General features: G+C 47.4%; 2 protein-coding genes across 3 annotated transcripts; one reads left to right on the forward strand and one right to left on the reverse strand.

Moving 5' to 3' along the window:
* The first annotated feature begins 1985 nt into the window (after positions 1-1985).
* dock5 (dedicator of cytokinesis 5) lies at positions 1986-24279 on the forward strand. Of its 2 annotated transcripts, none has more exons than XM_067227658.1 (51): positions 1986-2126; positions 5514-5597; positions 5842-5882; positions 5977-6032; positions 6272-6368; positions 6725-6873; positions 7017-7152; positions 7271-7428; positions 7710-7791; positions 8076-8205; positions 8764-8836; positions 9148-9290; positions 9452-9577; positions 9896-10020; positions 10181-10279; positions 10500-10572; positions 10870-10973; positions 11265-11445; positions 11565-11662; positions 11756-11845; positions 11953-12053; positions 12195-12329; positions 12419-12530; positions 12694-12764; positions 12885-12991; positions 13086-13222; positions 13346-13441; positions 13604-13702; positions 13958-14128; positions 14429-14529; positions 14629-14687; positions 14964-15118; positions 15285-15370; positions 15981-16137; positions 16329-16369; positions 16455-16545; positions 16686-16805; positions 17409-17498; positions 18238-18342; positions 18879-19020; positions 19252-19333; positions 19422-19506; positions 19622-19708; positions 19815-19991; positions 20186-20269; positions 20384-20521; positions 20759-20922; positions 21374-21521; positions 21629-21779; positions 22169-22287; positions 22433-24279. In XM_067227658.1, exons 1-51 carry the CDS (start codon positions 2084-2086, stop codon positions 22514-22516), a joined length of 5583 nt encoding a protein of 1860 aa, XP_067083759.1. In that variant the 5' UTR covers positions 1986-2083; the 3' UTR covers positions 22517-24279. The 2 variants fall into 2 exon arrangements, with proteins under 2 accessions (XP_067083759.1, XP_067083760.1); XM_067227659.1 differs by having other exon boundaries at positions 21377-21521.
* Positions 24280-25281: 1002 nt separating this feature from the next.
* On the reverse strand, positions 25282-26259 carry tas2r202 (taste receptor, type 2, member 202). Its single transcript, XM_067228498.1, has one exon. It carries the CDS (start codon positions 26257-26259, stop codon positions 25282-25284), a length of 978 nt encoding a protein of 325 aa, XP_067084599.1.
* Positions 26260-26683: the final 424 nt, after the last annotated feature.

Below are 26683 nucleotides of genomic sequence, written 5' to 3' on the forward strand. Positions count from 1 at the left end.
GACTAATAAAAAGATTAAAGATCCATCATGGTTGACGTCAATTCCCCAGCCTGAAGTGTGCGTCGTGGAAGCTGTTCAGTAAAAGAAAAGCTGCTTCACCACATGAAACACCAAAACACCAAAGCCTCTTGCAGTAGGAGAGGAAGAGACGCAAACCTTAGCTGCCACTACAAACAACAGTACCATCTCTCCCACAGGTGGATACTATATGACAGTGCTAGCTTTCCCAGGCTGTCTCTCACCGTGTAGACCGGACCGATGGGATCGTTTTTGATCTTTATACTATGTTCCGCTGGCACAAGCACCGATCACACACCTTGTTCTGCTATCCTCGTACCTCGAGGCACCTGCACTCAGTCAGGGAGACAGAGACAAGCTGATGGTTGCTGTTCTGTGACATCACAGACAGGGGGCTCAGTCCTTATGTTACTCCATGGCCACCCTCTTCCCTGTTCTTCAGAAAGGGGCTCTTGTTGTTTCAGGTGACAGTGAATGAGGCAGATCGGTAGGGCCCTGTAATTGAAACGTCTTCAGCATTCGAGAACGGGATCTAATTGGGATCTAACCCTAACCCACTAACGCTTCACTGACTCAATGCCTTAAGCACCACCTGAACTTCCAATTAATCTAATGTTTTTCAAAAATCATATTGATTCAGCATGAATTCTTAAGACTTTGAGTCTGCCAGCATTAAAATTTCCAGTGGCAGTTTTACGATCAGATGAACACACTGCTGAGTGCAAAGTCTCAAACCTAACACCTGTTTTGGGATTGTATGCCATAACACAAGCCAGTCGCATGATGGCACTATTGTGTTTCTTATTCACCTTTCCTTTGGGGTTAGAATGTAAAATATTTTATAATCTGATGACCAATAAGGTGCAAATCCGAGCACATTTTCCATTTGTGTTTTATATGAAAACATTTGAATTGCCAATTGATTATCAACGAAGAGGAAACGATCTAACGGTCATTTGCGTTCCTGTAGATTCTGGCGCAAATAAATGCTCCGTCGCACACAAATCTCCTAAATTTCCAAGATTGGTGCCCAAAATAAATCAGGCTACATAAATAGGTCAAGTCATAACTTTCATAACTCTACAGATGGTCTGCAAATTGTGTAATCCTAAAGCACAATAAGATGGGCTATCTGATGCAGGCTGGGAAATCATTATCAAGAGCGTTGGGTTACCGACTTCAGCACAACACAAGCCTATACACACGGAAAATGAATCAACAATATCACAAAATCTAGCCGTCAAACGGAAACAACAAATGATGTCGGCTGAGTGACAGTGGCATTTGGCTGCCTTGGGGCAGTGGCAGACTCACAAGATAATAGGATAAATAGGATACCAGGTGGGATCTAACAGCTGCATATTTCAGGGTGGGGTGTTGGGATGTGAGGGTCAAATACTAGGCCTGCGGTCACTGTATCATGACCGATAACTTCACTAGACATGACAAGGGCAATTCATTGAACATTGCCACAATTTGACAAAAAAGTACACAGTCAAATGAATAACAACAATTACCAAATACTATTTTTATCGCGATATTTCAATCGCAATAAGCCAAGCGCTTAGCCCACGTTTACACCCTGTTCAAAAATGACAAGATTCAGCATTCCTGACCTTGTGGAAAGTCGCCTACAGTTACTATCCATGTGTAACAGACATGGATAGTAACTGTAGCCTACTATTATAGTGAAAGTATGAGGCAATCCCCGCGACGCTATAAACACTGGATATGGGATTAATTTATAAGCCTATCAGTAGGCTAATCGCCCATATCACAAGGAAATTAACAATAATGGAAAATAATTTGTAAACGATTTTTTCATTAACAATTTAAGCCTCGTGTCTGCTCGCACACACTTTTAAGTGACTCCCGACAGAGGGAAAACCCACGTGAATGCTTTCGGCAATCCCAGCCTGTTTCGAATGCGCCTTTGCCCTCTCCCTTCCCCCTATTTGAAGTCATGATGGCGGAACTGTAGTACTGTGGACGAGAAAACTGACCCACCCGCCCGGGAGAAGGCTACACATATTTATTTATTTATGCATCTATCATTTCACCCGCAATGACACGCTGGATCCCAACGAGAAAAGAGAAATATGGCGTTGGTAAGTGAGAGACTTTGATGTTTGTTACGACTTTTCGTATTTGTCTCAACAGATCCATTAGCCAACTTGCTACAAGCTTCTGGGACACATAACTTAGCCTACAGGTAGCAAAGACGCTCAGGGAAACGTAACACAGATCATCTTTGATTATAGATTATGAGGATGAATGAAATAATACTTTGAAAAACGTTAACGACATACTTAGGGCGTATGCCCCTCAGCCAATGTTTTGGGAAGGAGTGAGCTGTCAGAAGTTGGTTGATAAACATGTCGCAAGTTTTTCCTAAGATGCAGCTTTGTTTGCCGTTTATGTTGATACTTTGTGACAATGGCTTTATTGTAAAGTTAGTCTTCTCTCACCGCCCACCGTCTCTGTCTCTCGCTTTCTGTGAAAGTGTGTGTGTGTGTGTGTGTGTGTGCGTGCGTGTGTGTGTGTGTGAGAGAGCGTCTGTGTGTGTGTTTAAGAATACACGCCCTCAAGGTAAATCAAGGCAATGCAGAACGTTGTCATTATTTTTCCTCTGTAGTCCTGGTGCAGGCCAAGGCTATCACAGGTCTCTCCAGACGCAACTAACGTGGATACAGTTCTCCCATAACAAATAGGCTGCATTATGATGTGCAACTAGTTTGTTCTTCTCGATATTCTACTTGACAACGTTGTTTAATGTGCTGGTCAGAAACATTGGCCTTGGCAAACAATTCGAATGTAGTTCAGGTGCCTGATACATTCTGCTATAAGTGGATGTGGGGCATTGGCGTAACAGATAAAATGTGTCGGTTGTATTCTGGACGTCTTCACCGCCTTTTAGTTGCTTCTAGTCAGTGGATTTAGTGGAATACAGATGGGTTTGTTTTTGTACTTTCTCATGGGATTGTAACATCATCAGATGAGCGTTTTTGGAAACATTGACTCAGCTCACGAACCGCAGAAGTGGCACTTCTCCGTGAAATCTTAGGTTGAACCTGACGGTCAAAACATAGACGAGTTAAGCTCTCAAATCTGGAAAGCTGACCGAAGACTAGTCTTCTTTTTAAACTGGTGTAGACCAGTTTGGAATCTGTCTTGTCACATCCATTGTAAAGTCAGAATAACAAATGACTTAATTAAAGACAAACAGGTCTAATGTTCTCTTATGAGATGCTGGTGACAGAAGTGACCATTGAGTCTAACTACTGTTTGTATGGTGCTGATAGAAATAGAAGTTGGAGCTTTTTGCTTTGTGTGTGTGTGTGCACGTGTCACGGCTAAGGCCTTGGCAAAGTTTGCAAATATATCATGCACCTGCACTGCTAAGGTCTTACAGACCGACCCATCTTTTTCAGAGCTTGTTTCACTTCAAAAATAATTCTGTCAATAAAGCCGTATTGTTCTATAACAGAATAGGGGAAGTGCAGTAGTGAGCTGTTCCGAGTCCCAGGCAGTAAGTCTGTAGTGGTGACACGCTGTGCTCCATCCAGTCATGCCGGACTGGATCATGTCCACTGGATCCCTGCCTGGTTGTGACTGGCCCTGTACGCTGTGGCAAGCTGCTGAAGCGGGCCATTGTCACACTGCATGACCAGAGGCAGATGTCATTTCAAGTTTTTTTTTTTTTCTTTTTTTTTTTAAGGCTTTTGTCTCTGGCTGCAAAGAGGGTTTTCAGCTGAAAATGTGGAAACTTTTCTGAGTTGAAGGCTTATGATTTAGTGTGCAAGATTACTGTGTATTTAGTTTTTTTCTGTCTTGGGCAGTTTCAGTTAGGGACGACAATGTTGGGGTATGATGATCTGTTTACATATGAAATGCTGACGTGAGCAATTCCTCAGTTGACAAAGCAAAACACAGGCAGATTGTTGACATCTCATTTATAAATTCCTGATCTTGGTTGCTTAATCCTTGTTTATGTCAGGCTTGTAGGCGTGTGCAGGAGAGCTCACTTTGTGCTCAACCATTGCAGCATGCTAAACCGCATGTAGAGCATAATCCTGTATCTCTTCTGAAGTCTTTGTGCCCCTAGGAGCAATGTGGAACAGTCTTTAAAGCAAATAATGTGAATACTCATGAACAGAAAGAAGCAGACTTTTAGCGAACAGGTTTTTTTTTGTTTTTTTTTCATATAACAGTGAGGTGTAATGAGCAGAGCTCGTTGAAGCACGTTGGGAAATGTTGCCTCCAGCAACAAGGATTATCACCGTGCAAGTCAGGGCATAGCTCCACTCCTAGTCCCTTTATCAGGGCGTAGATGTGTTTGTCTGCACTGCATTGCAGATTACTTAAGTGGAATCCAGTGAAACTACTGAAAAACTGCTTTAAAGACTATATGCTCTGTTTGTATGTTGCTTTGGATAGAGGTGTCCGCTAAATGAATAAAATGTCAAAATGTAAATCAGCTTTTGGTTGAGAGGGTCTTGCTGTTGTCATACTGCACCTTGCCGAGGTTTGGTTGGGAGAGACAGGGAGATGGAGGAGACGGGGTGAGACAGGACACTTAGTGGATACAGGTGAGACTGGGCAAGACAGGAGACAAGGACGAGAGAGAGAGAGAGAGAGAGAGAGAGAAGAGAGAGAGAGAGAGAGAGAGAAGAGAGAGAGAGAGAGAGAGAGAGAAGAGGTTAATCCTTCAGATGTTCTGTCGTATCAGACCTCCACTCGTGTCCTTCAGAGGGAGGTAGGGGGGGACCCAGCTAGCCCCAGAACACCCTCTGCCTTAGCCCAGCTAGCCCCAGAACACCCTCTGCCTTAGCAAACTAAGGAGTGGCAAAAAGTAGGACAGCTATTTAGAAACCCACACACCTCCATGTACTTTTTCAAATCCACAACTTCCCCATATGTTGGCATACACCTGGATATCACTCATCCTTGTGGTTCACTTACTTCCCCAGATGCAGAATATGCAACTACTGACAGTACAACAATGCAGTCAAAATTGTAGTGGTTCCTAGAGATGTTAGATTCTTGCAGTGAGTCACACAAACTCCGGGTAAGGGGTTAAAAGACAGACGTCTCTTTTCAACCTTTCATTGTGAAACTAATTGCATTTTCGATACCCACCCTTTTTTTCAACAGCCTAATCAAGTTCAAACATGCCTTCAAATATGTCTGATTGAGAAAGGGCCTGGAGGGAGGCTAATATAGACCTACACAGCACAGGGTGTATATTAAAGAATGTTAGAATATGCAACACATTTGGGGAAGTGTCTATATCTCTTCCCACTGTACAACCTTTCAGGTATTTGCAATATCAGGGTATTAGAAATGTTTGGAGCGTTTTGTGAACAAAATAAGCACGTGTATATTTTTCAAGTATACCCTCCCCCCCCCGCACACACACACACACACACACACACACACACACACACACACACACACAAATGCTATTGTTGTTTTGGGCCCTGTCTTTCTTTTAGCGATCTATAATTACAATCCCAGAGGAGATCAGGAGCTGTGTCTGCAGGTGGGAGACACAGTACACATACTGGAGACGTTTGAAGGTAAGAGACCATGACCAACATGCCCCAGCTAGAACATCACCGTAGCCCCACTTCGAACAAGCTGTCGCAAGACCAAGAGCAGTCAGTAATATTCAGAAATGTCATGAATCACCGCTGCACAGTATTGTTGCTGCGGAGAACAACCCCGTGGAACTGCCTACAACCTATACACATATTAATCGTCCTATCTCCATGTTGTGGCCTTCTCCTCATAACCGTGTGTCTTTTGATGTAATCTACTCAGGCTGGTATAGAGGCTACACACTACGAGACAAGTCACAGAAGGTGCAGTAGCGATCCGTTCACCGCTGTTCAGTTACTTTCTTTACTGTTCAAAAGGTTTCGAAAATCCGATTTGTATATACTGCTCGTTTCACAGGGTATTTTCCCAGTCTCCTACGTTCACCTGAAGGAGGCCAAAGTCGAGGGAACAGGGTAAGAGAGACAGCCGGCATAATGTGCTGAGAAGAGGGAGAACCTTCATCTGAGGCACCAGGATTCAGTACATTCACATTTCTGTAGGATCACACAGCCGATTTAAGCGAACAAGCCGAGCTCAAATGTAGCCTCGGGATATTCTGCAGCTGCTCCATACAAACGAGGGCATGGTTTTTGTTTGTGTGGTACACCGGGCGTTACAACTATGGGTGTGTACTCTGTCGTGTGTCCCCTAGCCACCAAGAGATCGTGATCCCTGGTGATCTCCCACTGGTGCAGGAGCTGGGAGCCACGCTGAGAGAATGGACCCAGATATGGCATACGTTGTACGTGGTACGTCGCTGGTATCTCTCTGGTTCTCTCTCTCTCTCCTCCGATGTTCCCTCCCGCCATCCAGGATAACTGGTGTCGCAGTTGATGTCGTTTGAAAGGGAGTCAGGTGGCTGAGCGGTTAAGGAATCGGGCTGGTAATCAGAAGGTTGCCGGTTCGATTCCTGGCCATGCCTAAATGACGTTGTGTCCTTGGGCAAGGCACTTCACCCTACTTGCCTCGGGGGGGGAATGTCCCTGTACTTACTGTAAGTCGCTCTGGATAAGAGCGTCTGCTAAATGGCTTAATGTAATGTAATGTTTGGTTTTGTCGTGTCGTTTGTGTTGACACGCTCGTGTTTGGTTGTTCCGCGCGACAGAACAACAAGACCACCATGTTCAGGAACGTCCAGCAGATGGCCTACAGCCTCATAGAGTACCGGTCCCAGATCGTGTCAGGAACTCTGCCCAAGGACGACCTCGTGGAGCTCAGGAAGAAAGTCACGGCCAAGATTGATTACGGCAACCGGTATGAATTCGTCTCTGTCTTGAGTTGAAGTGCATCCCTGACATGAAGGTGCTTGTAAAGTTTTATGTGAGTGAGTCACGGTGCTAAAAATATGCCCTTGTAAACCCGACCTGAGGCTGTGTGTGACGCTGTGTGCCGGGCAGGATTCTGGGATTGGACCTGGTGGTGCGTGATGAGGCCGGGAACACCCTGGACCCGGACTGCACCAGCACCGTCAGCCTGTTCCGGGCCCACGAGTTGTCCTCTCGCAGCATCGACGACAGGATCCAGGAGGAGAAGGCATGGACCTGCTACTGTTTGTGTTGTTAGGGGGTCCTAAGCTACTACTACCGTACGGGCTAGCGATCCAGAACGTTCCACAGGGCCTCATCCCGTGTTGTCCTGGTCCTGTCCCCAGACGCGGTTGCAGAACCTGGAGATGAGGCGGCAGTCCCTCTTCAGCACGGTGCACACCTACAGCCTGCTGATGAACCTCAAGAACTTTGTGTGCAACATCGGGGAGGACGCCGAGCTCCTCATGTCGCTCTACGACCCCGACCAGTCAGAGTTCATCAGGTCAGAGGTCACCGTCTCCCGTGTTCTCCACAACAAACAGCCCTAGATGCCAACAAGTGATCGAATCAGCGTTTGTAGTTGTGGTTGTTTTTGCAGAGGTGTGCAGGAACGAATGAATGCAGAGTTAGGATGTTTATTCAACAACAAATATTTGTATCATAAATATCCACTGGAGAGTATCTGATGGATGGTGATACGGTTGTAAGGCTGCATCCTAACTGTGATTGGTGTTCCTGCAGTGAGAACTTACTGGTTCCTAACTATGATTGATGTTTCTGCAGTGAGAACTTCCTGGTTCGCTGGGACAGCATGGGGATGCCCAAAGAGATTGAGAAACTCAACAATCTGCCAGCGCTCTTTACGGTAGCTAAGATAAATCCCTTTCCATTGTCCTTTGTTCCTTTTGTGTCTAATGTAAGAGACTCACTGGAGCGTGACACTAGTGGAATCTGATCTTTGACTGGGTGTGCCGTGTTTCTCTTTGGCCAAGGCACTTTGTGTGTGAATCACTTCCCTCCTCCGTCGCACACACACACACACATACACACACACGTTTTTACAAATGGACAATATTGCGGAGAAAGCATGAGTCATAGCGATCTGTGCCCTGAATCAAATTCTTTCCTGCTCTGTCTTCGTCTATCCAGGATCTCAGCAGCAGCGATCTGATTAGGCCACGCCTCTTCCTGGTTTGTCAGATCATCAGGGTGGGCTGCATGGAGCTCAAAGAGGGCAAGAAACACACGGCAGGGCTACGTAGGCCGTTCGGCGTGGCCGGTGAGAAGCGTCACCTCGTCTGTCGGGTTCTGCAGCACAACCTAATCCTACCACATTCTTGACATGTTTGAGCGGAATCATAGTAAAGCAGATAAAAAGGGACGAGGAATCCATTCCAATCTGGCCCACCTGCGTACCCTGCTAACCCATAAAATACCTTGATTTGGTCTGCCCTGCCAAACGACGGAGAGGAAATGGACTTAACAGGCCTCCTTGTTTTGGCGGGGGATTACATTTCAGGGTTGGATAAGAAATAGTTTTGTCTTGTGTCACTGCAACTTGACTGAGCCCAGAGTCTGAAGGAAAGAGATGCACAGAGTTCCTGCTTTCCCTGTGGCAGTAATATATGAAAAGCCCAGGTAGAAGGCAGAAACAGCATGTAGCACAAGGTCACCTAGGCCTGCCACAGCAGATGTATTTTGTAACGGGTGACAATAACCAGATCATTCAACATTCCAGCTGCAAATGAACTTGGTCTCAGCTCAGCTGTACATGTGTAATTGTGACTTCCTGATAAGCGTAGCACCACGGTGCTGTTGTGGCTCTCTGTGTTTGTAGTCATGGACATTACCGACATCGCCCATGGGAAAGCTGATGATGAAGACAAGCAACATTTCATCCCTTTTCAGCAGTGAGTTGTTGTTGTTCGACAGTCTTTAAAAAAAAATTGTTTGAAGGTATAGAAAATGCATTGGATGTAGCATTCAGGGACTTACTCAGAGCACGTTAGCCATACGTTATCTGTGTACAGGCCAAGGACAAGAGAGTCTGTGTGTGGCAGCTTTGCTATTGTGTGTTTGTGTGTGCATGCCCTGGGGACACAAACATAAAGCTCCTGCTTCTCTTCACTGTAGTTGCCACGGTTACGTCTGTCGTTGCCTTTTTCACATGTCAGACACCAGCGATATTGACAGGTTTTCGCAACCTCCTTTGCTCTCCCAGAATCGCTATGGAAACGTACATCCGTCAGAGGCAGCTCATCATGTCCCCTCTCATCCCGTCCCGAGTCATCGGCGAGAACGAGCCTCTCACAGCCGTCTTCAACAAAGTCATCGCAACCCGGGAGGTCAACCACAAGGGCCAGGGTACGAGCTGTCTGCTCTCGTCGCCATGGGAATGTTAGCCTGGCATAACTCCCGAAGTTAACAAGGACAGCTTGTTTGTGTGTGGGTGGGTCGGTTGGTGGGTGGGTGTTGTGTTCCCTTTGTTTAATCCTGTGTGTGTTTGTCTGCTTCTTTTTTGTCAGGACTGTTTGTGACCCTGAAACTGCTTCCGGGTGACCTGACCCAGGTCAGGAAGGAGTACCCACACTTTGTGGACCGCTCCACGGCCATCGTCAGGAAAATGGGCTTCCCTGAGATCATCCTCCCAGGTGCCTCCAAGCCGCTGTAGCCCAAGTCCAACTGGTTCAACTCACTCCTCAGTATAAACACTGCCCACCCGCGCCATTGAATCGCTAGCTTTTTGGTGACGATTTATTAAAGTCGGTCGGTTGCGTGCGCCAGTCAAAGGACTGTAGTTTGGAACCCTGAAAGTAGGCAAGTGAAGGAGGAATGCTTCCGAGTTCCGACGAATGAAGTGACGACGCCTGACTGCCTCTCTGCCGACTCTCTCGTCGCCTTTCAGATATGGGGCTGCGATAAGAGGCTTTCATCGAATGCGTGTCTCACGACTGTCCCTTCTTCTCTAGGAATCGTGAGGAACGACATCTACGTGACCTTGGTGCAGGGGGAGTTCGACCGCGGGAAGAAGAAGACGCCCAAAAACGTGGAGGTGATGGTGAGCGTGCTGGACAACGAGGGGAACCTCATGGAGGTAACAGAATCACCTCCGCAGTCCTCCTCATGTCTCAGACCTGTCCTCATCATGAGACGTCTGCCACTTCCTGTACGTTGCATTGGTGCTTTACTGTTGCGGCTGTAGGCCGCAGTCTTGAACAACGTTCTGGTGTTTTTATCCCCCTACGACGGTGTAGAAAGCGATATTCCCAGGGGCTGGCTACGATGGCATCACGGAGTACAAGTCGGTAATTTATTACCAAGTCAAGCAGCCATGCTGGAATGAGACAGTCAAGGTACAGAACACTCACTAGACAGGTTTGGTCGGCACTGTAATTACAATGTCTCAAGTTTCCCAATTTAATTAAAATTGACACTTGGCACACAAGAAAGCATTCTTTTAAATAGTTTACCGGCACACAATGTGGCACTCGAAACAAAAATAATCGTTGCCTGTCTATTAAATTGCGTCTGCATTCTCTTCTTATCCTCTTTCCTCTCCCGTCAACCAACCAGGTGACCATTCCTATCGAGGATGTCTGCCGGTGTCACCTCAGGGTCATGTTTCGCCATAGGTCATCCCAGGACTGTGAGTGACGTTTTCATTGATCCTCCGATGAAGCCCTGGTTAGAGTACGGGGTTAGCATGATGGTCAGGGAGTCAGGTGGCTGAGCGGTTAGGGAAGCGGGCTAGTAATCAGAAGGTTGCCAGTTCGATTCCCGGCAGTGCAATATTACGTTGTGTCCTTGGGCAAGGCACTTCACCCTACTTGCCTCAGGGAGAATGTCCCTGTACTTACTGTAAATCGCTCTGGATAAGAGCGTCTGCTAAATGACTAAATGTAAATGTGATGGGTTATTTTGTGACCGCCGTGCCTTCCTCCAGCTCGAGACAAGTCTGAGAAACCGTTTGGGATGGCCTTCGTCAGGCTGATGAAGGGAGACGGGACGACACTGAGGGACGGCAGGCACAACCTCATCGTCTACAAGGTGGGGTGGCAGAACCCCTGGGTTCCACAGTACCCCACATTTCCCCTTGTCCTAGGTTTTGTTCCAGGTTCTATCTCCCGCTACTTGGTAATGCAAAGGTTAAAGTTCACCTGTTGAACAAACCTGTTTTGACATTGAACGCCGCCCCAAAAATGTATGCGATTCTTAAAAAGATGACAATGTAAGCGGATTACCCATTAGACTCCTCCGGGTCAATGTTGATCAAATTAGATCCCGCGGGTCGATACGTTTTGCTGTTCGCTTAGCTGTGCTTCTCCATTTCTGTCTCAGGTGGACGTGAAGAAGGCTGAGGAGGCTAAAACGTATCTGGCGCTCCCAGGGACTTTGGTGGAGGTGGAGGAGAAGGAAGGTCAGCAGGGGAAGCCCTATCACCACACCTCCGGGATCCCTGTCACCAAAGACAGCTTCCAGATCTCCACCCTCACCTGCTCCACTAAACTCACCCAGAACGGTGAATACCACAGCAGCTAAAAGCTGTTCACATGTCTTACCCTCAAATCGATCTCATCTTCATACTGATCTGGTGTTTTTTGTTTGTTTGTTTTGCTGCTGTTGTCGGCTTTTTTTTAGTGGGTTTGTTGGGTCTTCTGAACTGGAGGTCCAATCCGGAAGAACTGGAGCAGAATCTGCAGCGTCTGATGGAGGTGGAAGGCGGAGAGATCGTGAAGGTGAGGCCCAACCTCGGCCGGAGCCCCTGTCGTGATGCTGGCTTCGCTCTAGCCGGACGGCCTCCGTAACGTTTTGTTTCCCTGTGGGTTCAGTTCCTCCAGGACACACTAGATGCCCTCTTCACCATCATGATGGAGACATCCGAGAAGGACACCTATGACGCCTTGGTGTTCAATGCATTGGTGGGTTTGTGCGTGACTTTGGGCGTGTTTGTTTCTGTCTCGAGACATCCAGACTGCTTATTGAACGTCATGTACAGACCGTGCTCTGCTTTGTCACCCCAAACTAGGTGTTCATCATAACACTGATTGGGGACATCAAGTTCCAGCACTTCAACCCCGTTCTGGAGACCTACATTGACAAGCACTTCAGTGCCACGTTGGCCTACATGTGAGTTTCTCTCCGCTTCCCGTTCTCTCCCTCCTCCTCTCTCTCTTCTCTTCCCCTCCCTTCATTTTTCTCTGTTCCTTCCTTCGTCTTACGACTTTGCACAAAAGCGGACCTCTCTGGCTCTCTCCGTTTCCCTCTCAGGAAGTTGACCAAGGTTCTGAACTACTATGTGGGTCGTGCCGAGGAATCTTCGCTAGCAGAAAGGCTCTACACGGCCCTGAAGGCCCTCAAGTACCTGTTCAGGTTTATCGTGCAGTCCCGTGTCCTCTACCTCAGGTAAGACTCCACAACACGGCTACTCTTTCAGCCTCCCGACGGTCGTCCTTCTGAAAAAACAAGAGCGGTCCTTTTTGTTTCTTCTTCAGGTTCTACGGCAACAGTGAGGATGGGGATGCGTTCTTCAACTCCATACGGACGCTCTTCCTCTCCTTCAACACTCTCATGGACAGGCCGCTGGATGAGGGGGTGAAGATTAAGGTGAGTCGCTTGCCTGCTGCTCTGTCCGAACGCAAAGTAAGACGATTCTGCTCAGCTTCGCTTAAAAGTTTGGTCGAAGTTTAGTTGATCGATTGTAAGAGAATGTAAACGTGTTTTGTAAATCCAGTCACATGACCCTTGCCGTTTTTTAAATCTTTTTCAGGGGGCAATATTAAAATACTTGCCGACCATAATTAATGACATCCAGAATGTTTTTGATCCCGTCGAACTCAGGTAAACCCTTCGAGTCTATACACTGCATAATAGTCATCATGCCTTGAATATGACAGGAAAAGTCACGTTCATCTTTTCAATCTCTGCCTCTCTCCCTCTCTCATTTCTCTCTCTCTGTAGCATTCTTCTGACTAAGTTCATCGAGAGCATCCCCGACTCCCAGCTGGTGCGTCAGAAGATCGGCTGCATGTGCAAGATGGTGGAGAGTGACTTGTTCAAGCAGCCAGGTAACCAGCTTGGAGGATCCCTCCTCTACATCCTCCCGCGTAGAGCCCCCCAGGGTCACGGCCATAACACAACCCTCCCTCTCGACCTCCACAGAGTGCCGAGACGTCCTCCTGCCGTTGGTCACAGACCAGCTCAGCGGGCAGCTGGACGACCACTCCAACAAACCGGACCACGAGGCCTGCGTCCAGCTCCTCAGCACCGTCCTCGACAACCTGGACCGGAAGGACGTGGTGAGGGAGGCCTGTCGCTCTGCGTTTCAATCATTTTTCTTTCGGTTTTCATATCCAGAAACAATAATGGTTCTGATGCTCAGAGAGGAGGTTTTTGAACTTTGACCTTTTCTCCTCCCCCAGGGGTTGACCAGGGGTCACGTCCAGATGATCATGGAGCGCCTGCTGCGTCGGGTGAACCGCACGGTCATTGGCATGAGCAGGACCTCTCCTCTCATCGTAAGACACCAGGAAGTGCTTTCAGTTGATTGGTTATGCATTTAGTTAATTATAAATTCTGAAAGAAAACCATCTTATGATGGATATTGACACCAGAATGAACCCTTAAGGTGCAGTTGTTTCTTTTCTCTTTTTTACGGGTCTAATCTATTCCCCTGCCAGGGTCCCTATCTGGCCTGTATGACCGCCATCTTGAAGCAAATGGATGACATGCACTACGCCCACTACATTAGCACCTTTAAGACCAGACAGGACATCATTGTAAGTACCCCAACTCTCTGTTGTAGTCTAGGTGGATCCGGAATCATCTAATCAATAAGTGGCTTTGAACTTAGAAACGTGCTACTACTCCTTAAGTAACTATTGATTATAGACAATTCACTGGGGTGAGTGACAAGTTAACAGTCTGTGCTTCGTTTGAACTGTGCTGGTGCACGAGGATGGGTTTTCGGTCTCATTTCAATCCCGTCAACCTGTAGATGTGGTGTGAGTCATGTGATGTCTGTGTGCCCTCAGGACTTCCTGATGGAGACGTTCATCATGTTCAAGGACCTTATGGGGAACGTGTTCCCTGCAGACTGGATGACCATGAACCTCCTCCAGATAGGGGTCTTCCTGAGGGCCATCAACCAGTACTCAGAAGTCCTTAATATGTACTTCCTGGATCAGACACATTTTGAGCTGCAGGTGGGTCCTCACTTCCTGTTGGGGCACTAATCATTCTTATATATGTTATCGAGCATGGCTGTATGGGGCCAGATGGCTGAGCGGTTAGGGAATCGGGCTATTAATCAGAAGGTTGTCGGTTCGACGTCATTCAAAATGACGTTGTGTCCTTGGGCAAGGCACTTCACCCTACTTGCCTCGGGGGAACGTCCATGTACTTACTGTAAGTCGCTCTGGATAAGAGCGTCTTCTAAATGTTAATGTCATATAATTTATGGATTGCTGTGCTAGTGACCATGTTTCCTTTTGTTCTTTTTCTAGTTGTGGACCAAATACTTCCACCTGACAGTAGCGTTCCTTACCCACAAGTGCCTTCAACTAGAATCGTTTTCTCAAGAGAAGCGCAATAAAATCCTAAACAAGTATGCACTTTTGTTCATTGGGGAAGCAGCACCTTAGACAATTTAAAGGTTAAAGAAAGAGTGTTTAACCTTGCTGGTCTTTTTTATCCTTTGGTTTAGATATGGAGATATGAGGAAGAACATTGGATTTAAGATCAGAGACATGTGGTATAACCTTGGTAAGTAGCCAATGAGGGGGCTCCCTTGGTTGAGAGGAATTCTACAACAGTAGAAAGTTACTTTCTACCTTCTAGTAAAGCCTTCCCACTGGCCACTGGATCTAAAAGGAGACTTTCAATACTGCTGGTTTTACGGCGCCCTTCTGTTTTACCCCGTCTCCTGTTTGCCACTTTATGAGTTCTGTGTCCGGTTGTTCACAAATAATGGTACAGCTTATTGCCCTCTCAATTGAAAGCGGCTAGCATTTCTCAATAACTCCTCTTTGTTTACCTCAGGGCCACACAAGATGAAATTCATCCCAGCCATGGTGGGGCCCATCCTGGAGGCTACGCTGGTGCCTGAGCCTGACCTCAGGAAGGCTACCATCCCCATCTTCTTTGACATGATGCAGTGCGAGCACAACTTCAGCCCTGGCCACACGTTTCAGAAGGTGAGACACGGCTGAGGGGACCCCTTTTTCTTTCTTTTTTCCTTTTCTAGTTTTCGTCATTTTATAGTTGCTAGGTTACTAGATTTCTCTGTGTGTGATGGGCGGGGGTGGGGGGGTGGCAGCGGCTGTAGCTGTGACGCATGTTTGAGTCTGTCTGTACGTGCAGTTTGAGAACGAGCTGATCACCAAACTGGACCAGGAGGTCGAGGGAGGCCGGGGAGATGAACAGTACAAAATCTTACTGGAGAAAACGTGAGTTAGCTCTTCCACTGCATCGCTTTTTCCAAACCCCTGAAGACTACATTTACTTAGATTAAATTTGCTTCTATCTATTCATTCCACGTTTAGTTTCTTTTATTCTGCTTCTCTCCAAAACAACTTACAAACTGTGCTTGGAATCATAATCTAGTTTTTTCGCTGTTGGTTGTGAGATGTCAGTTGAAGAAGACCTCTTCACAGTCCAGAGGGAGACTAAGGGGGCCTGTGTTGTCTGCATGTGACTGAGGGGCCCTAAGGGGGCCTGTGTTGTCTGCATGTGACTGAGGGGGGCCCTAAGGGGGCCTGTGTTGTCTGCATGTGACTGAGGGGGGCCCTAAGGGGGCCTGTGTTGTCTGCGTGTGACTGAGGGGGGCCCTAAGGGGGCCTGTGTTGTCTGCGTGTGACTGAGGGGCCCTAATGGGGCCTGTGTTGTCTGCGTGTGACTGAGGGGCCCTAATGGGGCCTGTGTTGTCTGAGGGGGGCCCTAAGGGGGCCTGTGTTGTCTGCGTGTGACTGAGGGGGGCCCTAAGGGGGCCTGTGTTGTCTGCGTGTGACTGAGGGGCCCTCTCGTTTCCTGGCCCTCACGTGTGTGTGTGCTCCCCAGGCTTCTGGAGCACTGCAGACGTCACCGGTACTTGGCCCAGTCTGGAGAAGAGCTGGCCCTGCTGCTGAGCAGCCTGCTGGAGAACCTTCTGGCATACCGCACCATCACCCACGACGAGAGCCCCGAACACCGGATGAGCTGCACCGTCAACGTCCTTGTAAACCACCTCACAGCTTCAATATTTGTATCCGTTTAAATATGATTCATCCAGCACAGGCACATTTATTCAAAGTGACAGATGAATAGGGCATGTGGTTAGTACAGTAGATATTTAACTGAAATGGCTAATGGAGCGTTGTGGAGTTTAATGTTTAATAGAGGTCTTGACGGAGCTGTTTTGGTTGACAGAACTTCTACAAGGAGAAAAAGAGAGAGGATATTTACATCCGGTGAGTCTGATGGAATCTACCTGCCCTGGGGATCCCTTGAGTTATTCCTGTTAGTACTTCCTCTTAGTACTTCCTCTCTCCTCAGGTACCTCTACAAGCTGCGGGATCTTCACCTGGACGGCGAGAACTACACAGAAGCCGCCTACACCCTGCTGTTGCACGCCGAACTACTCGAGGTCAGAGCATGAAAAGACATTTTTGCTCCAGTGTCGCATCACAACATGTTCTGTGGTGGGTTTTTGTTTACACCTCCTGTAGCGTTACCGCGGCTGAAGGAAGGTGTTTCTACCGTGCGTGCGCTGTGTTTCTCCCCCAGTGGTCCGACAAGCCCTGCGCTCCTCACCTCATCCCCCGTGACGGGTCCCATGTCTGGAGCCAGCAGGAGCTCAAGGAGAGGCTCTTCCAGGAGATCATGTGCTACTTCGACAAGGGCAAAGTAAGTAATAGCCCTGGTCTCACCCTGCGATATCCTGCCCCCCGCCACCCCTCCCCCACCTCCTAACCCTAACCCTGCTTAGCCGAGTCAGATGGCTGAGCGGTGAGGGAGTCGGGATAGTAATCTGAAGGTTGCCAGTTCGATTCCCGGCTGTGCAAAATGACGTTGTGTCCTTGGGCAAGGCACTTCACCCTACTTGCCTCGGGGGGAATGTCCCTGTACTTACTGTAAGTCACTCTGGATAAGAGCGTCTGCTAAATGACTAAATGTAAATGTTATGTAGCCCCTGAGGTCGCCGTATGAGCCGTCAGAAGGATTAGCCAGAGTTTTCCGTTAGTGTTTGCCCTATATAGCGGTTTACAAGATTTCCTGGGATAAGTAAAGGATGTTATTTCTCGTGCGCTGCTCAAATACATTTGTGAATTCAAGAACAAAGTAAGCATTGTGAAAGTGGTAAACTGCAATCCGCACATAAGTCTGGGGGTTCAAGCGACCTCTGGAAGCCGATTACGTGTTTGATTGTGCCCCGGCCTGGCTGACAGCCAGATGGGTTATGCCATTCTGTGTCCTTGTTTTTATCGACGGACGCTTTTGTCTCTTCAGATGTGGGAGAAGGCCATCGAGTTGGGCAAGCAGCTGGCCAAGATGCACGAGAGCCAGATGTTTGACTTCATGGAACTCAGTCAACTTCTGGTATGACGCTGTTCTGACCCCAGAATATATTCTTACCATTATGATACTTAATAAATAACTCATAATTCTCATTGAAAGGGTAATTTAATGACCCATGATAATCATCGATGGGGAACGTGTTGCACGCTCACAGGGAGACCAAGAGACAGAAGCCAGTCATTCTGTTCTAGTTTTGCTGAGACAACCTCCCCTTTTCCAAAAGAAAATCACTACTGTCAGCACCTTGGTCCTTTTCAGCATTGGTGTGTGTGTGTGTGTGTGTGTGTGTGTGTGTGTGTGTGTGTGTGTGGGGGGGGGGGGGGGGGGGGGGGGGGGGGGGGGGGGCTTAGATCAACCAAGTCTCACCCAAACAAGAATGCTGTGTCAGCAAGCTGAAGTTCAGTTGGTTCCAGAACTAAGAAGAGGAAATGTGGGAGAGATAAGGGCTGTCGCTCCTCTCTTAGTGGCGCCTCTGACAGACTGTGCTGTCAGGAACCAAATGTTGAATAAAATGATACAAGTTTAGTGAATGTAAGCCCCCCCCCCCCCCCCCCCCCCCTCAAAAAAAAAAAGAAAATCATTACTCATTGTAAATACTTTATCACGTATTCTTTTAATTATACGTGATCTATTATATAGTGCATAAAAAAATAGATTACGTAAAAAAAAAAAAAACTTTGCCGTCTCAAATATATTTATGTTTTGGAGTGTTTGTGTTCAGGTATCCATATTAACATAATTTCTCCTCTTTGGCTCACAGAAACAGCAAGCCCAGTTCTATGAGAACATAATGCATGCTATGCGTCCTCAGCCGGAGTACTTTGCAGTGGGATACTATGGGCTTGGATTCCCTTTCTTCCTGAGGGTAAGTGTGTTTAACCTGAATGGCCAGATGGCGTGTTACACATAACCATTTGGGAAGTCGTCCTTGGAAACTGTTTGGAAATGGGGCAGGCACTTTAAAAAAGAACTTGGCTTGGTTGAACCGTCTGTCTGACACGGGCTAACTTCATCTATGCCCCTAGCTGCCAGTAGTTTCTCATAGGACTCCGATTGGTCTGAACCGCTGTGGTTTGGGCACAAATGGATAACTTGTAGCTTGGCAAGATGGATTCTCGCATGGTCGTAATCTCGCAAATCCAGCTGTCTCGCAAGGTTAAAGAATGTTATTTGCAAAAATAGCTTCGCTGCTACCTAGTCTGACATCTGTCAGCCATGATGCCTTTAAATAGTGTTACTCACAGCGAGAGATGATCTAACTTGAAAGGTCTCTCAGCATGTTTTTCTCCCCACAATTGAAGAGGATGACAGAATATGGATGAACGATGATTCACATAATGAACGGGTTGATGAGGCTCTTAACAGTCACCCCGTGTCTGTCGAATGTGTCCCGTCTTGCAGAACAAGATCTTCATCTACCGTGGTAAGGAGTACGAGTTCCTGGAGGACTTTAGTCTGAGGCTTCTCTCCCAGTTCCCCAATGCAGTGAGAATGACCAGCACAGCGCCCCCTGGGGACAGCATCTGTAACTCTCAAGGACAACGTATCCTTCTAAGTTGAGCTCTCAGAATCAGAATTCTAGAACTTTCCATTATAAAATACCATGTTGTAACACTATCCCACTCATTTATCTCTTGTGTTTTGCAATGCTTTTTTCAATCCAGCCGTGTAATCACTGTAATCCTCTAGTTGAGAATTGGATGTTTGCTACTGCAATGCGGTAGATTGGTTGCTGCTTACTACCTTGTATTTGCATCCTCAACCAGCCTGCCAGACATCCAGTGTTTCATGGTCAAGCCTGTTCTCACTGTGCCCAAGCAGTTCAAGGACAAGGGTGTCCCTGAGCAGATTCTGAAGTAAGGAACCAGGAAGCTGAGGATCACTTGTGACAGAGCTGAATGAACCCTTTTAATTGACCAACTTCTCATCCTCCACTTTGCTCAGCTACTACAGAACAAATGAAGTGGACCGCTTCCAGTATTCCAGACCTTTTAGGAAAGGTGAAAAGAATCCAGATAATGAGTTTGCTGTAAGTACAGTACTTTACATACCACATTATACAGAGTACCATAAAGGCCATCTGTTACTGTTTAGTCAAAGGGGGAAAAAACCCGTAACCAAAGGCTTTTCCCCTCCTGTCACAGACTATGTGGATCGAGAGGACAACCTATGTCACAATCTACTGCTTCCCAGGGATTCTCAAATGGTTTGAAGTGAAGTCCATCTCAGTGGTGAGTATCACGAAGACTGGAACCGCCAGTCACACCCCGCGAGCGCTAACGCACCGCCTCCGACATCGTCCCAACCTCCACGATCCCTGCCTTTTCTATTGGTCAGGAGGAGATCAGTCCTCTGGCGAACGCCATAGAGACCATGGAGATGACCAATGAGAAGCTGAGCAACCTGGTGCAGCAGCAGGCTTGTGACCGCTCGCTGGCTGTCCACCCGCTCTCCATGCTGCTGAACGGCATCATCGACCCTGCCGTCATGGGGGGCTTCTCCAACTACGAGAAGGTAGGCCCTGGTTTGCTCCCCCCCCCTACCTTGTTCCATCTACGACCAGGTACACTGGTTTAGTTATCCCCTTTTAATTGCAAATGTGTACCTCCAAGCATGTCTGTTAGTTAAAAAAATAAATAAAAAAGAATATCTAGTCCTCTCAGCAAGGGTGGGTTAGTGGATTGGAGCTGTGTTGTGTCTCTCGGCAGGCGTTCTTTACAGACGACTACATCTTCGAACACCCGGAGGACCTTGAACGCATTGAAACCCTCAAACAGCTCATCGCCCTGCAGGTATGTAATCCCTCTATAGTTGTCATTGACACAGTCTCGCCACACACACACACACACCTACACCTAAACGTACAGTCGCGAAACACTGAGAACTGCCTCTGCCGCCTCCCACAGATCCCTCTCCTGGCAGAAGGAGTGCGTATCCACGGCGAGAAGGCCACAGAACAGCTGAAGCCCCTTCACAACCGCCTGGTCACCTGCTTCCACGACCTGAGGGAGAAAGTGGAGAAGCATTATGGCGTCATAACCCTGGTAGGTCGCCAACCGCAAACTCAATTTAATGGAGGAGGTTGCCAGCTTTAGCTATTGGCTCCCTCGCCTCCCCTATCAAACTCCCCTCATTCAACGAGGAGTGTACATTATATTGATACAGGACCATAAATCTTCCGCGAGCGAGCGCCGCGGCTGCCAGTGTTTTTGCCCGTCGCTGCGCTCGTCTCCTGCCAAGTTGTCCCCTGATGAAGTGTAATCCCATTTGCGTGTCCCCAGCCCTGCTCGCTCACGGAGAGGAAGAAGAGCCGCGTGGGATCGGTCGTCATGCCCTACATCCTGTCCTCCACGCTGCGCCGCATGTCCACCCTCTCCACCCTCTCCACCCTCTCCGCCGGCTCCGCCTCCTCCTCCGACGGCGCCTCCCGCCCTTCCTCGCAGGAGTCAGTTTTCTACCCCGCCTCCTTCTTTGTGTCTCCGTCCTCCTCCTAACTCCCCCTCTCCCCACTCACCTCCTTCCTCCTACCCCCCCCCCCCCATCCGCTTTCATTCCTTGTGTTTGGCTTTTCGTGAAACTGTCATTTAATTGCTACGTTTTCTTACAGTATCTTTCAGTTCATGTTAAAGAACCCCATATGTATTGCCAAAATCTATATTGTTCAAGATATCCCTCTTGCTTCACCTTTCTCTCTCGCTCTCCCTTTGTCTCCTTCTCTCTGCCTCCATCTCTCTCTCCCGACACCTACTCTTTGTTTCCACCTCGTTATCCTCCTCCATCTCTCTCTCTCCTCCCCCTCCATCTCTCTCTGTCTCCTCTCTCTCCGTCTCCTACTCTCTGTCTCCATCTCGTTATCTTTTTCCATCTCTCTCCCTCTCTCTCTCCCTCTCTCTCAGCAGCTCCCTGCTGTCCCGCCCCGGTGACCGCCGCTCCTCCGTCGCCTCCCGGCTGGACGACGACCCCCGCATCGGCAGAAGGAACCGGAAAGAGTGGAGCGTGAGCAAGTCTCAGGTGCTGCTGGAGAGGCAGCCAGACACCGACGAGGTAGTCTCACCCCCTCCCCCCTCCCCCTCTCCCCCCCCCCCCCCAAACCTCACCCTCGACTGCCTCTGTGAGCCGCAGTCTCCGTCACGTCTCCTCTCCTCCTCCAGCTCCCCCCGGAGAAGCAGCAGAGGCCTAAGAGCCTGCAGCTCGGGGACCGCCGTCTCACCCTCTCCCTGTTCCAGGGCGGCTCGTCTCAGCACAGCCTCGCCAGCCCTCTCAGCCCCCTGCCCGCCTCCCCGCACACCCCCCGCAGCTCCAGTGAGTATTGAAACCCGATGCGCTGTGTTACTGCCTGGCACGTACAGTGCATCTCCACACACCTATTTCCCCTGGAACCCGTAATCCAATCATAAGGACCCCTGGTTATATCCAGCTACGTCACTGTCACTTGTCTGGCCACCGTGTTGACCTGTCGCCTATCTGTCCTCTTGACTAACACACACACACACCTGTCCTCTAAATAACACACTCAACCACATCTCCAGGGACCCCCCCCCTCCCCCTCCCCTTAGATACAGATACTACCTATGCACACAGACAGTACTGTAGGGATTGCAGTTTCGTGACTTCCAGACCCAACTTCAACGCACACACACAGATACACACAGTTGTAGTTTAAAGTGTGGTTGTGTTTCTTATCCCTCCAGGTTATTCATCTCTCTACATTGACAGTGAAGGTGCTGTCCCAGAAACCCAAGGGACTCCCCCTCCTATGCCCCCAAAGAAGCACCCTCACGAGATTGACGTCTCACAGCATTCCTCTGAGGTAAGCAGACCGAAGGCAGCATCTCTACATACATCCGTCTACATATCTATCTTTAGCCCAAAAACGTTACTGAAAAGTTTCTTTACTTTTAAGATTCAATTCTATCTTTTTTTTTTTTTGTTTTTTTTTTTATGTCTCCTCAAAGTTCATACCTCCGCTGCCAGTGAAAATTGAAAGCAAGCCTCCTCCACCACCCCCCAAGGTGAGGAAATCCATGTTCCCCTCCTAGGAATCCAATCCTGAGGGAAGAATCGCTCCACCACAAAGACAACTCTCCCCACAGACTCCCTGCTATGAGGGTATTGTTGATTTTGAGGTACTGTAGCACTTTATTGTACAAAAGTATGATTACAGGACCCTGTGTGAGACAAGACCTTTCTGTTTCTAAGTGAAAGGAGGGGGTTGTGATGGTGTTAGTTTCGCTATAGGGTGGTGGAGCAGGTGGATGGAATTTGGTATACAAGGGTACGAATCCAGGTAGGGCAGGCTGGTTTCAGTGCTGTATGTTCACTAAACACGGTAAAAAGAAACTGCCATTGGTATGTTTGTATAGGGAATTTGACACTATTCTGTATATTGGGGTTTGTATTTCGGGTGTCACTGCTGGGCAAAGGGAATGACCAAAGCTTCACTTGCGATGTTGCTATTATCTTTTATGCATTGGATTCACACTGGACCGTAAATCATTTCTGTCGTTTGTTGTCGGCTTTCTCAGAGAGCAGCGGACATGAGCTGCATGTTGATGGTCACATTTGACAAAAACATTTTGAGAGAGTCTGCTTTTCACTGATCAAGAGGAGGGATTGTGTGGTTTCTGTGGCTGGGATCTGATGTGTGGACAGTGCTGAGTTAAAACACAGTTATGCTGGATGTTGGCTGTTTTGATATGTGAATTCCACCCAATGGCCTTAAAGAGGTAAGAGGTGAGTTATTTTCTGTGAGAATTGTCTCGTGTCATCCACAGTACTGTAACTATGCTTTATGGCGATGAAGGCACACAAATAAATGCAAGTACCTCAGCATTTTCTACATTATAGAGAGAGACATGCACTGGATGGAATATATCAATGTGATTTGTTTATGTATTTAAAAGATCAAAATACATTTCCTGGTTTTCTTACATATGAACTTGGTCTAGTCAGTCAGTTTAAACAATGTGTGGGACAAACCCAGTTATCTCTTTGAATTTGTCTTTTTGTCTGTCTTTACGTTAATTTTTTTGACTTATTGAACTGCTTTAAATTATTTTTCAGTGAAAGACAATTTCACACTCAATGTGTACAGAATAGAGTCAATTTATTTTTTACTTTTCCAAATCAAATTTTAATCTTTAGGTGAATAATATTACTTGCTGGAAAATTCAACGTACAATATTTCTTGTGCGTTATGTCAATGGTTGTTTGTTTGTAATTTGATTTCATATATTCATAAAATTCAATATATCAGAGTGCATCAGTATTTTATATATATTTGTATTTTTTGAGATCAAAACCACTATGTATTTTAGAAAGGAAATAACGTTAGTATGTGTATTTCTAACAAAGACCAGAAGAAATCTTTACATGGAGATGTTTTGCTTTAGATACTTTTTTTTTTAACAGTATCTTGAAGAGATCTAGTTTTGTCCATCATTAAACCAACCAAACGATTGAATAAACAAAAAGAATTTCCTGATGAAAAGATTCTTGTCTGGCAAGGTCGTGACTGCTGCTGTGTCGCGTGTGAATGTCTGCTGGATACAGTAGTTAGTAATAGACTTAGAGTAGCTGGAACATAGGGATGGTTGACTTACAGTACTGCATGAGACTGTTCTCTACACACTAAACCATTTATCCTACACATACTTTAACTGCAGTAAAACATGGCAACAAGTACCTACGGTGCATACATACTAATTCCAAGTACATACTTATGAGTACTAATTAGCCCAGTGGTTCTCAACCCTGGTTCTCAAGTGCCCCCTGTCCTGCACGTTTTAGTTGTTTCCCTGCTCCAACACACCTGATTCAAATGAATGGTCATTAGCAGGCTTCTGCATAACTCGATAACGACCCATTCATTTGAATCAGGTGTGTTGTAGCAGGGAAACAACTAAAACGTGCAGGACAGGGGGCACTTGAGGACCAGGGTTGAGAACCACTGAATTAGCCTATAGAAAAAGAAACCGCTCGTTCGGAATGTAAGACCTCTTCAGTTTGTGTATCCTTGCTTTGACACAAGGCCGGGTGTTGGAATGAGCAGAATGAGTGTTGTTTACAGAAGTGGTCCCTGTGTGATATGTGTACGTCTGGGTAATCTAGGCCGCTAATGACCTATTCCTTCCTGCCAGATACTCTCTAACAGGATATCAGTCTCCGCTCTCTCTGCCACATGGGCAGAGAGGAGAGGACGTTCCAGCTGGGTGATCTGTCGTCTTGTGATGTCCTCCAAACTGCATTGATGGGAGTTTCCTGCAGTTCTTACAATGCTAGGACTGGTCTGTATCTTCAGCCTTGCCATGTGTCTGCACAGCACTGTAGGCTACATGGGCCAAGGTCCTTATGACATGAAAAAACGATATAACGAATAAATATAATGTTTTTTCGACTTGAAGTGCTTTATTAGCAGCAAATCAAATACGGGTTCAACTGAGTTTGTTTGTTTATTTATTTACAGTAGAAATATATAATGAAAACACAACTTTAAGGTCTAGCCATGAAAGGGAGCAATAACACCAGGGGCTAGATGCTGTGCGAGCGCAACCCTGAGAACTGGAGGGATCTGATCAGACAAGCCCCTGGCCTGAGCTGTACAGTTTCACACTGGACTTCACTAGGTGGCGCCAGAGAGCATTCTGCAAGGAAGCATCGATAGTATAGCAATTCATAAGATAGGGATGCCAACGTATTTTTTTTTTAAACAAACACATTTTTATTTAAAACTAGCTGACGAGAGATTTGTGAAGGATGAAAAATACATAAAGAAATACCTCAGACCACTGCTCCTTTTGTGAAGTCAGTGTTTGACTGGATGGGCAGGGTTGCTTTTGGTCTTGTTTTCTGGTACCTTCAGAAAGACCAAACAGGGAAACTCGTCCAGGCCGATGTTATAGGAGTGGAGAAGATTCTTCCAGAAGGTCTTCTTCCCGTAGATCAGCACCACTGCACTGAAGGTGGTATAAATGGAGGTGAACAGCAAGGAGAGTCCGATGATGTCCTCGTGTTTGGCAGACACCTGGTAGTGGACGTAGAGATCCACCACGAGGAAGGTCAGCTCCAGAGCCACCAGCATAAGAGTCATGCGTATCACCCGCATCTGGGTGCCAAGCTTGGGGACGTGGGAGCCGTTGGTGGTCGCCTTCATGTGGTGCAGGTGGAGGGCCAGGTGGACGGAGATCGACACGCAGCACTTCAACATCACCAGGCCGGGGAGGACGTCAGCCACGATCAGGTGCACCGCCTGGTAGACGTCTCCCGAGGTGTCGGTGGGCATGACGATGCCACAATCGAGGCCGACTGCCGTGTGGTTGTGTGGATGGAGGACCACCAGCATGGGACTGCAGGCGCCCAGGCCCAACAGGGGGATGAGGAGGAGTACCGTGGTCACGTGCTTCATGATGGCCTCCTGGATCTTGGTGTAGCAGTGGATGGGAGAGATGACCAGCTTGGTGCTGTAGTAGAAGGTCAGGAAAGCGCTGTTCCACATGACGGTGAACTTGAGGCTGGAGATGCTCAGTTGCATCAGGGAGTAAAGCGTCTGGGGCATGTAGCAGTAGGGGTCGATCTCGTCCATGGTCATCCAGAAGTAGCAGACCAGTTGGTGGACGCTGTTGGCCACGGACAGAGCTGTGATGATGGTCTCACAGGGGGTCCAGTGCTTGTGCTGCCTGTAGCTCGCAAGACTCATCGTGATGATGTACAGGTTGAAGAAGCTAGTAAGGACGGCCATCAGACCGGTCAACACCCAGATGAACACCTGAGTTGATCCGATCATTGTGCTGTTCGCTTCACAAGAATCAGGGAAAACAAAGAAAAAAAAATCAGGACTTCCCAAGGTTTTGATCAAAATTGATCTGAACTGTTTCACGCCACACTTTTGAGCTGATGGGAGTCTTCGAGAACACGTTGAAAACCAAACGCACATTTCATGTCACAAACACACATTTAAAATACCCTCATCTGTACAAACTCTTTACAAGTCCACAGGAAAGGAAGAATGATGTAATTTACCTTGAGGAAAGTGGCCTTTTTATATAACAAGTTGAAAAATGATTGGCAAACGTTTTGCTCAAATTTCTTCTTTGATTCTTCAAGATGGTATGCAATGTCAGATTTGCCTCTGGTTAAAGATGAAAAATAAAACTATTTTTCCACAGATCGGCTTTAAGAACTTCCCTGGAGTTGTTTACTAAGCTAGT

This window comes from Osmerus mordax, chromosome 24 (assembly GCF_038355195.1).
Source record: "Osmerus mordax isolate fOsmMor3 chromosome 24, fOsmMor3.pri, whole genome shotgun sequence".
In the NCBI taxonomy this organism is placed as follows: domain Eukaryota; kingdom Metazoa; phylum Chordata; class Actinopteri; order Osmeriformes; family Osmeridae; genus Osmerus; species Osmerus mordax.